This window comes from Doryrhamphus excisus, linkage group LG11, assembly GCF_037039965.1.
Source record: "Doryrhamphus excisus strain RoL-2023G ecotype Guam linkage group LG11, RoL_Dexc_Guam_v1.1, whole genome shotgun sequence".
Lineage (NCBI taxonomy): Eukaryota > Metazoa > Chordata > Actinopteri > Syngnathiformes > Syngnathidae > Doryrhamphus > Doryrhamphus excisus.
This window is the reverse complement of record NC_136367.1, coordinates 19,440,037-19,456,080: the sequence shown is the minus strand read 5'-3', so window position 1 is coordinate 19,456,080 and position 16,044 is coordinate 19,440,037. Positions and strand designations below refer to the sequence as shown.

At 41.9% G+C, this 16,044-nt stretch overlaps 1 protein-coding gene across 3 annotated transcripts in view; it reads left to right on the top strand.

Moving 5' to 3' along the window:
• The first annotated feature begins 268 nt into the window (after positions 1-268).
• The window catches only part of sox13 (SRY-box transcription factor 13), a 28,129-nt gene continuing 12,353 nt past the window's right edge, over positions 269-16,044 (top strand). For 2 of the 3 annotated variants that reach the window (XM_058046175.2, XM_058046168.2), the window contains exon 1: positions 12,688-13,644. In XM_058046175.2, coding sequence (XP_057902158.2) covers positions 13,578-13,644 — 67 coding nt within the window. In that variant the 5' untranslated portion in view covers positions 12,688-13,577. Of the gene's footprint in view, positions 602-12,687; positions 13,645-16,044 lie in introns of those variants that run through there. The other variant, XM_058046184.2, reaches the window with a different exon arrangement.

The following is a 16,044-nucleotide window of genomic DNA, read 5'->3' as shown; positions in this document are numbered from 1 at the left end:
ACGTCATTCTAACATTCGTAATTCGGGACGCAAAGGTAATATTAAGATTTTTTACGACTATTTTTCTTGTAACTATGCTATTTTTTCATCATGAATTTACGACTTTATGTACAACTTAATGTACAACTTTTTGTGTCATACTTTTTTTTACTTTATCTAGCCGTCACACAAGAGATTGAAAATTATGCTAATGAGATGATGATGTCATCTTCGAGCGACTTTTAGGACAACCAATGGCAACTTGCTTTACTGAGGAATTGTCAACACCGCCTGGAACCGCCGCCGGTCCTTTGCCCCTTTAAGTGGGAGGCCAGCTGTGGGTCGCTGCGGACTGGGAGCGTGAAGCCCCCGGCTGTGAATGAGCGGAGGACGGCGCTCTCTTTTCCGCCGACATTCACCCACAGAGTCAAGGTGTAGCAGGGCGAACTCCACAACACCGGCTGTCAGTTTACAACCGACATCCTCCTCGGAAGAAGCGGCGGAGCGGTGCCCCAAAACCAAGTTAGTTTGCCGGCGTTGAGCACAGTTAATAAAAGAGGAAGAGGAGGGCGACGGAAGTTTGGTTTTTCTGGAGGGGTTCAGGACGCACCGGGACCGCCTGGTGAGTGTCACTTTTTTCCACTATTAGGAAACTAACGATGCTGTGTAAAATTGCACATTTCGTGTTCGTGGATTTTGGTCTTCGTGGGTGTCATCCCTGCTTGTGATTGTTTGTTATGAGGTTGATTATTCATATTTTTTTCCTCTTTTGCTTCGCCGTAATGCAAAATAAATGATCCGGTTTATGTTGGAGTGGGAGATACTACACAGGTTGGCATCGAACTGCTACCAAGTAAATACTAAGCAAGTATTCAAGTATACTTGAAATTTGACGAGATCATTATATGATTCGACTTTAAATATATACAGGTACCTTCATATTCTAGTTTATGGTGATGCACGTGCATCTCCATTAACCATCATGTAGACGTTATTCCATTTCAGGATTCATTCAGACGTTTTGCAGTTTTGTTGCTAATTAGAGAGCAAAGTAGGAGTTTGGAATATTGAATTTATGGTCATTTTTTCCTACATTTTTTGGAGTTTAGCAACTGAAATGCACTTTTCAAAGATTGACATGCACCTCTAACTATAACAATGTAATAAAAGTAGAACTGTTTCCTTAATTCATTTGGTCGTGTAGAATTGTTTGAGTATAAAATAGAGTCATGAGTACAAAATAACAAAACAGAAGCAAAAACTGCTGCTGTCACTCATTCACACGTGTTGGCGTTTTGTGTGCCAGTGACTTATTGCCCGAGTTTGTAAACAATATATGAATATAATATCAACTATGCAACAAAGCGCAGATATTTGTGGACGTAAACTTTAGAAGATAACTGAAAATATAAGTATTTATCTACTAGTGTATTATGTATTTGGATTTAGTTTACTTTTGCATCCGAAAGGTAGCTTTGCACCTGAAGCCGTGTTGCCAGACTTAAGTTGTGAAGGTCGACATGAACTTGCCGTGTTATTTGATAAGACGTGTCATTTATGTCCTTTGCACATTTACGGAATTTCAGACAGTTTGAAGGTTGACAGAGCCGTGGATAGAGAATCTTGTATGTCAAAGGTCATAAGCCAGTTGAAATATTGCAAGAATTTATATTTTACATGGTTGGATTTTAAAAAGAAAACTTTTTAATGCCATCATCTACAATCTACAAGTGAGACGTAAACACATGTCTTTCTATTTTCCGTGTGTTCTAAATATATAAAATCATAAAAATCATATTCCACCTATAGAGCCTTCTCAAAAACCTCCAAAAAAACAGAAACAATGTACTATTACATAATAATGTACCCTGCATAATAACTAAGCTACAGCGACATTGTTATTACTATTACACCAAAGAACTACTTTGCTGGTGTAGTGACACCTTGCCACACCACACCTGCTAGCTACGAGTGGGCTAGCGACTAGCTTCACCACACAGTCAATCACAATGCCTCATATTATATAATAGAGTCGCCACCACTGCTGCTGTGTTTTGGTTTTTGAATTTGGAAAAGTTAACGCTAGGTTTAGCATTCCTTTCTATGTTGCTATGTGAAATCGATACGTCTAGGTAGGGAGTTCCAAAACAACCACAATATGGCACAATACTGTAAGTATTGACATAAACCCTAAAAAATTGTTGGAGGTTTTTGGAGTGGGCATCGTAGGCGGAATAGGTGTGTCCCATTACGTGCATGAATTGCCTGTATTATCTTCAGAATGCACGAGAAAGAGAAAGACGTGGGTTCATGTCTCGCACAAGGATTATGGCTGATGGGCAAAATTTTGAAAAAGTGTAGTTTTCCTTTGAGGAGGTTCCAAATGGGTGTAGGACAAAAACTCCTGTCGAAAAAGCCAGTCGTTACCACGCAGACGGGGGCCTTCAGTCATGAGGGATGCCCCGTGCAACATCTGCACATAGCCCTCTGCCGTTTGACAGCCCTGCACAACCTGAAACTCCATTGTTCCACTGACGGCATTTGACAGTGCAAAATGTCAATTCTTGCAATTTTTCTTGCAGTTTTAATATTTTGATGAGTGTGTATCTCACCATGTTGAAGTGTAGCGTATTGTCATGGTCGCAGGAGTACCCAGCATGCTTAGTGACCACTTTGCAACCAACAGCTAAAAGTTACGTGTTTGTGTTGGCACTTAGTCATCGTTATTAAATTCAATTCTTTATTCAACCATTGCATGTCCAACATGATAGAATGAAAAATGTTCTCCTCCCATTACGTGTGGAAGTGGTGCGTGTTTGGCTTCTTAGGTTTAGAAGAAACTAATTTGAGGCTAACCAGCTAGCTCGCTAGCTAGTGGCCATTTCGAATCCCTGCAGCATAAGAGCTACAAAATATGTATAAATATGCGTAAAACAATAAATAACATAAGAGTAAAGGTGACTGTTATTTCATGTCTCCAGGGTTCTAATCATGTTCAAATCTGTATTAAGAAAGTCAATATAAATATAAATATCAATATAATATAAATCTGTGGCAGTCATTTTTTTGGTGACCCGCCACAGATTAATTAATGTATGAGAAACCCTGTAAAACATTCCAAATAATTCACTTTGTAGTGATTGTTTTCCATTTGTATGCCTTTGACGAGCACCATAACCACAAGAACCAAAGCAGATGTCATTTAAACGCACATTAAAGCCTTTAACCACGTTGCCAATACAAGCTCAAATGGCCATAATCGCCCCCTAGTGTATCGGAGGCACACCGCCAATGAATTAGAGAGGCTGCATGTAAACTGGGACTTCACATAGAGGTGTGAAAAATGGCGCTGACGCATTGTCCATCAGCGGGGAGTCCCTGACCTTTCGTCCTGTCGATCTCCTCTGTCCTTCCCTCTCCATGAAAACGAAGAATAAAATGTCAAACAACCACCACTGCACTTTTCACACCCGGATGCACTCCAAGACGCACACATGATAACCGAAGGAGCGGTAGGTATTTCACCCTTCACCTTTGTCCGCCCCCACCCCACCACCCCCCCCACCCTTTCTTTCTGATGAAGCTTTGTCTTCCCAGGTGAACGGGTTCATCCTGGTTTAAAGGTGACTGACTAATTGCTCCCCCAACCCGTACACGCCCATCGGTTGATGTGGTTAATTAACTAAGGTGTTTCAAGTATTTTTGAAAGTTAATGTCGCAGGAAGGCTGCTCACTCACCTACTGACCCATTGGAAGACTCCAGATGCACAAAGAGCGACACAGGGCCTTAGTAGACTAAAGTGAATTTCCGTGACGTAGGATTCAACACCGCGGTTAGATTATTGAAAAACTCTTTATAACTTTTCAAGTATGATTATTAGAGCCTTCTAGACATGAAATAACACCCCTATAGTTACATAACTAACAGCCCTTATTTCGCAATATAGTATACAAGTATAGAATATTAATGATGAATACATATGTACAGTACGTATGTATGTATGTACATATGTTCAGTTCCAAATGTGGGAATTGTGTTGCATTTATAAATAAATTCTTATTTTGATGTCAAACAACCCCTTTATGTTGTCGAGATATTTGAGCTGTCACAAAAGCAATAAATATTTGTGTCAAAGTGAAAGCTATGCTTGAAATGTATCGTTTAACTAAAAGCCGTTTTCCAGTCGGTAACTGGTATTTTCCTGAAACTTACCTACAGTATCCTCTAGTGTAGAAACAAACCTTGTTTGTCTGATGAAAGACAGTCCAGTCTTACTTTTGGTCACTTTCTTTTGGCCACTATGAAGGGGGTGTTTTTTGAAACAAGGTAATTATTTTAGTACAAGAAGAGGGGCTGCATGGCGATTGAGTGTTTAGCGTGCAGGCCACACAGGTAGGAGACCCGAGTTCAATTCCACCCTTGGGCATCTTTGTGCAAAGTTCGATTGTTCTCCCCGTGCATGCGTGGGTTTTCTTTGGGTACTCCGGTTTCCTCCCACATTCCAAAAACATGCTAGGTTAATTGGCGACGGTATTGTCTATATGTGCCCTGTGATTGGCTGGCGACCAATCCCGCCTCTCGCCTGAGGTTTGCTGGGATAGGCTCCAGCACCCCAGCGACCCTTGTAATAAGCGGTAGAAAAATGAATGAATTAATGAATTACAAAAAGATAAGATTACAGTAGTCAGGAGGAACGAACCTACCATACCCTTTATTTTTGTTTACCTTATTGTAAATTAGGTCTATTTAATTTTCTGTAAAAACGTGGTAGAGCGAGGGAGCGATGTTTGAGCCGCGATGGAGCGAGGGACGGCTGTACATACGACCATGTGCTATTTTTGGCAAGATGGTGTTTTGACGTACTGAACACCTCCACAAGTGTGATAGAACAGACAAAGTTGGGTTTTTTTTCCGGCCCACATTTCTCCTCCTGACCTCTTATATCCTTTGGACATTGTTCTCAGAATTCTATTGAACCAAGAGTCCACAGAGAATGTGTGTGTGTGTGTGTGTGTGTCCACCCCCCCTTCAGTCCTTTTAGCGAGGTGTGAGGCCAAGCCAATCAAACAGAACAATGCCTTGTTCGCGGAAGCCCTGTGATCTCTTTAAATAAAACCCACTGACTGCATTGTCTCTCTTGAAAGAACCACAAGGAATGTGAAGGTTAGAAACTCACGCGGTCGACTGACTGACCAGTGTGCTGACATTTGACAGCTTTATCACCATCTCGGACTAATGCTATGATGACAACCCTTTCGTTGTTCAACGTGTTAATTTAGGTTTTTCCTGGGCGACTTGCATTTGTTTTTCAAAAGATAGGTATTTTTTTAAAATCACTGTCGTTTGATCAACAGCTTCATTTCTATTAAGAGAACTGCCAGCAAGGGAGTAGCTGCGAATATGTCGTGTTGATATGGTAATTGTTTAATTTATTTTGAACACGCACACAAGTTACATTGGAATACATCACATATTACAATTCCACATGTGCACGATTTTCTAGCTCGGAACTGGGATGATATTTTTACACGCTCAGTGTCATGTGCATACATGTTAAAGAAATCACGTTTTTTTTTTTAAATGAGGATTAATATTTTTCATGATGTTGTCTTTCTGGCTTTAAATAAACTTCCAATGGTCTTTTTGCCGTTCACACTAGACAATAGTTGACAGTTGACTTTCTTAATAGAAATATTGCATTAGGTATACAACATACGTTCATGGAAGTACTTTAATTCCTGATGTATAGGCTGCTACTTTTTCCATAAACGCCGAACCCTGCGGTTTATACAGCAGTACAGCTAATTTACTTCAGATCAACACAAGCCAGCAATGGCATCATTTTGCCGTGGAATGGAGAAGCACGATTCTTGGAAGTTTTTGTGTTTGTAGAAGATGTAAAGGGGAATGATGAATCAGAGGTTGACATCAATCAAAAGGCCCAACTATGACATCATAACTCTTAACTGATTTTTAATACTTTCAAATCCCGGGACAAAACAAGCAAGTTTTTTTTCTACCCCTCAGCGCCTGCGTGGTTCAGCCGAAGGTTTAACGCGGTATGAAGGCGTGCATCCTCAGCATACAAGCTCCTACAGGACTAAGGTGTGTTTCATTCAACACAACGTTGAAAGGGAAGCTTTTGTTGGGAACTAACTGTTCCTTTTTCTCAGTTTACTCATAATGCCCATTCCTTTATTTGTATCAGGGACACGTCTGCGCAGGTTGATGCGCTTTATATCCCAAGCGGCCTCAATATTTTGGACACCTGCATGCATCTCTCTCCAGCCGTTACAAGAGCTGGATGTTCTTACTTTAAAAGATGATAGTGTTTGTTGCTAATGGTGTATTATTTTAAATACTCTTCAGTGACGCACTAAATACACAGCCAGTTTGCCGCTCTCCAGTGGATGGAAGAATTAAGATCAATTTGTTCTTTTTTATGACATAGTAGACACTATGAACTCTTCATCCTATGTGACGGAGTGATATTGCAGGGCTTTTCTTCCCGCAGCTGTCACACTCCATAATATCAACTACACCAAAAATCCTGTGCAATAAACCGTGCAATAAACACGTAGCTGAGGAACGTGCACACAGCTCTAAATAGTGTATATACGTAACTTATATAGTTAATACCTTTGTATTCTGCTTTTGCTGCCGTAAACCTGGAGTTTCCCCTGATGGGACTAATAAAGGCATATCTTATCTTATCTTGCTCAAGTTTGATTTTCACAGAAAATGTGGTCCAAAAGTCTCCTGAACTCGCTTCCCATCACTGGGAAGTCTATATTTTTTTAAAGTTTTTTATAACTTTTTTGTTTGTAAATAATATTTTTTCAAAATTCAATGAAAAATAACTTTAAAAAAGGTTTAACATAATTGTTTGCTCTCTTTGGGCACCCGCACGGTGGTTAAGTGGTTAGCATGTTGGCCACACAGTCAGGAGATTGGGAAGACCTGAGTTCGAATCGCTGTTCGGCATGTTCTCCCTGTTTTTTACGGGCACTCCGGTTTTCCTCCCACATTCGAATCCAAACGTCTTTTGCGTCTTTTTGCACGAGAGGCAAAAAGAGGCGACAGAAGTGCGTTTTATAAGAGCTCGGCATGCATCTTTCCCGTGTGCTCCGCAGCAAGCAGGAAGTCGAAAAGCATGGAGGCGTGTCGTGTGCACAAGGTTACGCACTGGAGGGAACTCTTAACATATTGCAGTTGATCCGCAAAAGCGTAATTTTAATTTCCTTGTCCGTGTGTGTGTGTGTGTGTGTGTGTGAGTGCTTTCACATGTGGTCAGGACGTGTGTGTGCGAAGCGGGGAGCGTGTGATTAAGGTGGTCAGCCCGGCAACTTCAGACATGACGTGGGTCTTATTGGAGCTGGTTAAGACCCGTGGCACTAAGTTGTTTGCGGCATATGTAGTTATATAAACCCACACACAAAGACTAATGGCCTCCTGTAGTTTCTCACTGTGGAGAGGAACAGGCCTCCGGTAGAATCACCTGTTGTTCTCAAAGGCGTTTCCATAGTAACACCTGGGAGCCCTTGCCCCTTGCACTATAAGATCCTCAGCAAGCATAGACCCCCACCACCCTTGTTTGGAACACCAAAGAACATGCACACACATGCGCTGGGCGATCTCCAGTAGATCCAGTGAATGCAGCGAGGATATAAAGCGTGCCGGGCTAAAGGAAGAGAGCACATTGTGAGAGTCGGGCGTCTTTTGTCTGCGCTACCCTGAAGGAGCAGAGCGTGGAGCGGGTGGGGGGGGTTAAGGGCACTTTGCGGAGGAAGTTGAAAAAAAAAAGTGGCCTTCATACACATATTTTCTTCCCTTTCTCTTGTTCTCTGTCTTTATTGTCTTCTCCCCTCCTCCATCCCCTCTCCTATAAATGCCACAGCAGCCTCTCGCTCGCCATCACAATGGACGACCTTTTTCGGAGAAGGTGGAGGGATTGGAGGGGGGAGGAGGGGGGGGGCAAGCATGAAAAGAAAGATGGCTGCTTTTTAAGCTGTGCTTCTGAAAAGAAGACTTAGAGAGACATGACTAAAGCCAGAGTCCTGTCCTCTGTCGTCTCCGCTGTGTCTTTGTGAGGGGCCTCCAGCGATCGACCCATTTAAACATCTTCTTCACGGGGAGGGAGAGGAAGACATGCCACTTTGTTGACTTCTTCATGGATTCTACACAATATGTTATGGAAATGCACCAACTTTACCTATTAATAGAGCTGGCAGTCGATTAAAATGTTTAATCAGGATTAACTCCATCACATGCTTATCCAGAGTTAACTTGTAATGAAGCGCAGATAATCTATAATTATTATGGTCATTATTTTAAATAGGCTGCACGGCAATAGAGTGGTTAGCGCGCAGACCTCACAGCTAGGAGACCCGAGTTCGATTCCACCCTCGGCCATTTCTGTGTGGAGTTTGCACGTTCTCCACGTTCTCCCCCCCCCCCAGACCCTTTCTAAGGATGAACGACGAACTTGTCTACAGTTCTAGGCAATGAGAATGCGAGGTTTTGTGACTTGAGCCCCAGAAATTGGCCAGCAAGACTCTACCTCCTCATTGGAAGGCATTTATTTTGGTGGGATTGCGGAGGTCTCCAAAGTACCCCCACTCCACTAACTCACAATATCTTGAGTCGAGGACCGATGCGCCCCACCTCCACCATACATAGTACTGATGGTGAATATTTGTGGTTACTTATCGATGTGACGGACAAGATGCTACAAAGCTAATATGACAATGTGTCTCATTTAAGATGAATAAGGACCATAAACATACTGTAAACATAAACAGTAATGTTCATTATGCAAATACAGGTTGTGAATTAAATACGTCAGAGGTTGATATGAAGTGCTTCACTCTCTATAGGATAGTCCCTGAACGTAACAAGTAACAGGGGTAGTACTCTATGGCCCTTATGATGTCTCCATCACACTACCGTGTGCCATCCGCCGAGCAGCGAACACACAATAACCTTGTATGGTTCGGTCCTCTCTGCACACACAAGCACAATCGGTGGAGGGAAATTTGGAGAGCGAGGGTCTATTCTTGATGAGTTTATTCTTCGGACTATGCACTATGGTTCAGTACCCTTGACATCAAAAGGCTGGGAGAACAGAAGAAGAGAGGGAAAAGGAAGGGAGAAGAGAGTGAGGCTTTTGTGTCTCCGGACCGGAGAGCTCATTCTCTAATGAGGCCCGGGCAGCAACGCAAGGAGGCTTTGTTCCAAACAGTGTGTGTCTGTTCCTGTGTGTCTCTAAACCTCTGTCTGATATTTAGTTTACAAAGCAGCTGACACAAATAGATCCCAAAGTCCCAAAAAGTTAGACACGCTGCGGTGGCGTCGTGCACAATATATCGGACTTAAAATATTACAGGTTATTGGTGAAATTGCTGCTCCCAAATTTAATTTCATTTATTAAAGGAATTGTCAAACAATTATTATGTTGCAATGGTAAAATATAAAATGATGTTCCAGAGGCATGAAAGCAGGAAATATTTTGTCAAATTATCCTGAATTTGTAATTTTTTTTTTGGACCTTTCAAGTATAAAGCATAATGACACCCTTATTTTGTTTACACAATTAGACAGTATGTATTGAGAATGTCTGATGGTTAAGACAAGCTCCAGGCAGGAATAAAATGTGCCTTTTGTCCTTATTTCAGTCAATAATTGCATGATGCAGAAAAAAAAATCATAAAAATCTTGTTTGCATTAATGTGAGTTAAAACACACTCGTACAGCAGAGTCACACGTACACACACAGCCTCACTAGCATGCTCTGCTAAACCAACCCAACTCTGCGAGCTAGTTTCAAAGTTTTTATGCCAACTTTTGCGGTGTTTCATGTCGCCGTTTCAACGTGTTTGGTGTTGGAAGGGGGCGGGATTGCGTTTGGGATGAAATTCAGCCAGTCCACTCCATCCAAAAATGACCCCCACACCCCCAAAATGTCACAACATACTAGCACCTATTTTTCAGGTTGGCTACCCTGACCATCATCTTCAGCAACATGAAACCTGCGATACGACATTATTGCAATATTCTGCTAACAGAAATGTCACGGTGCTGTTATAGTGTAATAATCTTTATTGTATGAATACAGTAGACTCCCCCCAATCTCTGATTTTTGAAGCAATCATTTGCAATAAAAGGCACTGTTGTAATTATTAGATTGGATTCAGCTCCAATAACCCAACCATTTCTTTAATTGCCATTGTTCACTCGCAATGATTTAATCAAGCCAACAAGCAAAGTACATAAAAACACAATAGCAAGCTTAAGCCCTTTAATATGCCTCACACGCACATTAAAGGCGTCTTAAGTCGTAAATTGTATAGGTTCTCACCACTGACTCATTATGATGATGATGATGATAAACTTTGCTGTGCGGGATGACAGTGATGAAGACATGCAAGGCATCCCATAAGATGACGTTTGACAGTGCTTCCTTCATTCCGTGATGGATACTAATCGGTGCCAATCGGTTGGAGTATCCCTAATCCCAATATATGGCAATATCTATGCTAGAGAAGAAAGGAAAACTTGTAGGCGTATTAAAACATGCTAATACCAAAACAAAGAAATAGTTGATTGTAAAAATATGCAACACAACAAGTTTGTCTGTTTGCAGATTGACAGGAGCGGTGTGTACAACTTTGTTCATGACATCAAAGTATCCGTTGTATCGAAGACGTCGTTGACTAAATATTTTCCCAAGGCGGATTCCTAGCATCTCTCAAGTCGTCGTCAATAAAAGAGGAGATGTGTAAATTCAGAGGAGAATTTGAAAAGACGTGTCAAGGTGACACGACGGTTTCTCTCAGCGAAGTATTTTGGCACCGTGCTGGCATCGGCACAAGCCACAACCTGGCACAGCAACGAATAACTGTCAACTCTTTTCAGCGTTCCCGAACCTTTAACACGTAGGCTGGGACTGGTCGCAACATGACCGCACCGGTTTCTGTGGGAGTTTTACTCCATTCACCCAGAAGAACCTTTGTGACGTCAGAGGTTAGTGGTGTGGGACGAGAGACTCTGGTTTCCTAAGACCCAAATGAAAAATTCAATTTCTTGTCGGAATTCAAAATAGATCATATATTGTCATTATATCGACAAATACAAGAGGTTCGACTTCCAGTTACATTCCTACATTGAGTTGCATTTTAGTGTTTTACGGGCTTATTGGGACGAGGAAGTCGCAATAATAATTCATTCATTTTCTACCGCTTATCCTCACCAGGGTCGCGTGGGGGGCTGGAGCCTATCCCAGCTGTCTTCGGGCGAGTGGCAGGGTACAGCCTGGACTGGTGGCCAGCCAATCACAGGGCACATATAGACAAACAACCATTCACACTCACATGCATACCTATGGACAATTTGGAGTCGGCAATTAACCTAGCATGTTTTTGGAATGTGGGAGGAAACCGGAGTACCCGGAGAAAACCCACGCATGCACGGGGAGAACATGCAAACTCCACACAGAGATGGCCCGAGGGTGGGATTGAACTCGGATCTCCTAGTTGTGAAGTCTGCATGCTAACCACTTGCCGCCGTGCAGCCCCTCAATAATAATTATTATGCTTAATTATCACTGCTATCACATGTTCAGAGATACCATATTTAGTATTGGACATACTGTACTCTCCCATAGGAGCATAGTTACTTTTTTTTCCTCCTCTTGTTCTCCCTTCTCCTCTTCCCCTTTTATCACCCAGTCCTCCTGTCCTGTCCCCCCTCCCCACTGCCATATTGTATGGTATATTGTGTATGTATGGACAGGTTTAGCCTGTACCCCGGTAGGAATGACAAGTACATTCATTATTTATATTTATACATACTTACAATTGTTTTCTGCATTGGAAAACTGTTTTAAAAAAACAAAATATTAGGTTTTGTGTTAACATTTTCGGGTATCTGGAAGGCATTCATTGGATTTACATGATTTATTTTGAGAAATTTATTTGGTTAGAGTCAGAGCTTCTGGAAGAAATGACGCTAACCAAGGTTCAAGTGGATGTAATGTATATAAAATAGACCTTTTCCTTTTTGGTTCCTGTTTCTTAATTTGGGAACAATCAAAAAGACCTGCAAAATCCTCACAGGACTGGTTAGTGTCAGTCACTCAAGTTTGGGATTTCTGATATTGGCTTTTTTTTTTTTAATCCAATATGGCGATATTGTCCAACTGTCTGGTTCTGATTCTGATATGATATTCTGACACATTTGCCATGAAGCTAATAGATACAGCCTTGACGTGGCTGTAAACATCTCGCCTAAGCAAACTGCCTGTGTGATTTGGCACTACTTCCATGTTTTGTTTTGGTTTTTTTTTACATCCCCGCTATCCCATAGACCAGGGGTGGCCGAGCGTCCAGACATCAAGAGCCACGTCATACACACCAACATTCCCTCTTCACACACATACTGTACCTTCGCTCAGCCACATTTATTGTCAATTCCATCTCGATGTTGCCGTGGAGTGAGCTGAAGTGTCGCTGAAGAGTTTGAAGCTTTGAAATACGATAAAGAAGACGCCTGACACAAAAAGGCAGCGCGGCTTGTTGTTGCGCTTAACAAAAAAGTAGGAGCTCTTCCACTGCGGTAAAAGCGTCCTCTATTCATCCACATATTTACGTTTAACTGCATTTTTTGTCCATCGCGATCAAACCGGGAAACGTTTTTTGCATCCAATGTGCTTGCTAGCGAAAATACCAGATGAAACACAAGAAAAGACGCTTTTACACCTTCATGAGAGCCACATAAAAGCAGGCAAAGAGTCGTAGGTTCGCAACCCCTGCCATAGACCAATGAATGAATGAATGAATGAATGAATGAACTATGTGCGGGAATACATTGTTTTCCACAACGTCGGAAAATTATGCTCTTAAAACGATGTGCTAATGGCCAAATCATGCAGTCTACGGGCCAAATACGATCAAAGTTCATTGTTTTGACATCCAGCCCACAACGTCTCGCCACCCTGAACACGTCCAAGCAAAGCATCGGCTCAGGTGTATGCTACCTGTTGACTGTCATGGCGACAGCAGTGTTGCTTGTGCACTGCTGTCGCTTTAAGGGCCACAAAAACGATACCGATATTTCATTTTTATGGCAATATCGGTGGGACAATATTATTGGACATTCCTCGTAATAACCCTTTTGTCTTAATGCATTCTTGGCAATAAAAGTGATTTAATTTTACAAGCGGGTAAACATATTTAGATTTAGAAAACATCAACTTTTCCTGGATCTCTGCTTTTCTGCCTCAGGCGCTCAAGAGCAGACGATGTAATTCCAACAAGTTGCTCATGCTGGGTGGGGAACAACACCAAAAGAAAGACATAAAAGCAAAAGAAAGAAAGGACAACCGAATAGCGTTCCATTGCCGATTCCCAGCCGGAGGAAAAGAAAAAAAAAAAAAAGTTAGGTTTGACGTGTTTGAACTTGTAACTTGTAAAGCGTTTTCCCTGCCATGAGAGAGTGCTGAAAGAAAAGCACTGATTTCTATCTTTCATCCCAGCTCAGCAGCCTTCGGTCTGCATCGTCTCGACTGGCAAGTGTAGCAGAAGGAAGTAATTAAATAATTATGTTGAAGTGCAGTCCTCCCAATGCACTTTGTGCCGTTTCGTCTGATCTTACCTTTCGAATGCCAGGTATGTCCATTGTTTGGCAACACGCTATTTATACAAACATTTGCTGTAAAACTGGATATCTAAATACGGGTAAGTACAGTAGAAGTGTCATTTTGATGTTAGACATGGCAGTTTGGTCTATTGTTGTGGTTTGTCTCCGTTTCCGTTCGGTGTATTTTTATGTTGTCACTGCTCTCGTTGACTTTGGTTGGGCAGAGCGGCGTAATGCAGCGTAACGTCGCCAATTGCTAATCAGCGGGGCTTTTTTAGCACAGAGGAGGCAGCAGCATGGGTTCGCTGGTTCATTTGTTTTCCTTCCAATCGTGTTGGGCAACTTTCCTTCCCCCGATGCTCCCCGCCGCATCTCCTGTATCATCTTCTTCCCTGTTGTCGCTTGTTTGCCTCGCAGTGCTTTGGTAATCTCTTTTCGCACCGTTGCTTTTTGTTTTCATTTTTTTTGCCTCCACCTGGGCTGTTTGGACTTTCACCTGCTTGTGCGTCTTCAAGACGTATATGAAACATTTCCGTTCTTTGTGTATTTTGAAATTGCTAGTCGCAGCTGAGGTGGAAATACTTAGCTATGCTAATGATAAAATTCATCTTGGATAATGTTTGGTCTTTCCTTTCTTCTGGATATCGGAGGGGAACAAAAGGATGCAAAAACCCAACAGGAATATTATGGCTTTATTACGTGGCTCTGAAATGAACTGTAACCGCATCCTGTAAAATAATCTGCAATGGAATACGCGGCACAATTACTGACAAAATACAGGAACTTTGGAAATCCAATAACAGTCGTTGCCATCACGCGTGTTAATTAGCGTGGGCGGGTGGGGGAGCGCCTGCAAAGCGCCTTGAACGCCTGCAAAGCAAGATTCGAAGCTTGTTTTGCGGCCAAACGATTCCACGTGAATAGAACATAGTTAAGTTAATTACGCAATGATATGTACAAATCATGTGGTGTCCTCATCACCATTGTTATTGATATGAATGGTTTGAGTGCAAGGTTTAATTTGCCACCATTTTTTATGAACACAACGTTGTACAGTTTTGTTTTGCAGTGACTGAACACTGTAAAAAGTGGACTCATTTGTCAGGTTTTTATCCTGAGAGTTTCAGTTACAGTGTTTGCCCTCCCTTCCTGTTTGTTACACTTCAATGTTTCAGATTATCAAACAAATTTAAATATATCACTGAACCACAATGCAGTTTTTACATAAAACTTTTGAATTATCAACAAAAAAAACCCAGACCACCATACTACCCCCACCATATTTTAGTGTTGCCATTATGCTTGTGCTTTTTATGTAATACAGTAATATCTAATGGGACACATACCTTCCAAAAAGTTTCTTCTCTTAAGAAATGGAGACTGATGGATTTCAATTAATCTGAGTTATGTTTTTTTTGGGGGGGGGCACTTTTACACGCAGGGCCATGTAGGCTTAGGGGTTTTTTTCTCCCTTAACAATAAAAAGTTTCATTTAAAAATGCATTTTCTGTTCAGTTGTTTTGTCAGTGGCTAATATTGAAATTTGTTTTTTGGATCTGAAACATTGAAATGTGAAAAAAATATGATTAAATTTTTTGTCTTTTTTTGGACCAAAAACTTTTGAATTTTCAAGGCCATGAATTGCTGAATCGGGAATGAGTTGTAAATTGCCTGATTCATGTCAGTCGGCTGTGTTGGGTAGTAGTGATGGTCTGTGAGAACTGAACTTTAGGTGGTCAACAGGTGGAAAGTCCGAAGACTAAGATTTTCAAATACTGACATGTGAAGACATGCTAAGTAAAGATCCGGTTCCACCTGGCTGCAGTCAGCTGCCGATAGGCTAAGCGTGTCTTGTTGTTGTTCCTGCCACGTAGAAGTAACCTTGTCTGACTGACATTGTTTTAGCCAAGACACTAAAGGCATTGTTTAAAAACGCACATACCTTGACGCATTCCTTACCGTCAGCAGTTCTGTATGCCACAGAAGGTCTGTGCATACCGCTGCATTGGGTGACACACGGAGATAGCCTATCAGGTAGCGTCTGAATGCAGCTCCGCACTTGAGCCTTTGGAACTTTGGACCGGGAGACCCAGGAATAACTTAACACTTTGAGTGCCGCCCACCCCACCCGCACCACATCAGGAGAATCTTGCTATTCGCGAGAGGCATCGGAACATAAAACCGCAAATCGTGAAAATGTGTATTAGTCTGTTCCGGAAGGTCCGACTGAAACCGAAGCATATTTTGGCTCAATCGGTTTTACCCATAAGAGATATTACAAAGCAAACCAGATGTGCTGAAAATTATTTTCTGTCTGATTCCCGATTTGAAAGTCTGACCTGATGATTCCAAATTTTGTTGTTCCTGCCACGTGTTTCCCGGGTTGTACGACCGGCACGGCGAAACCGGTCCCGTAGGTGTTTGCGACC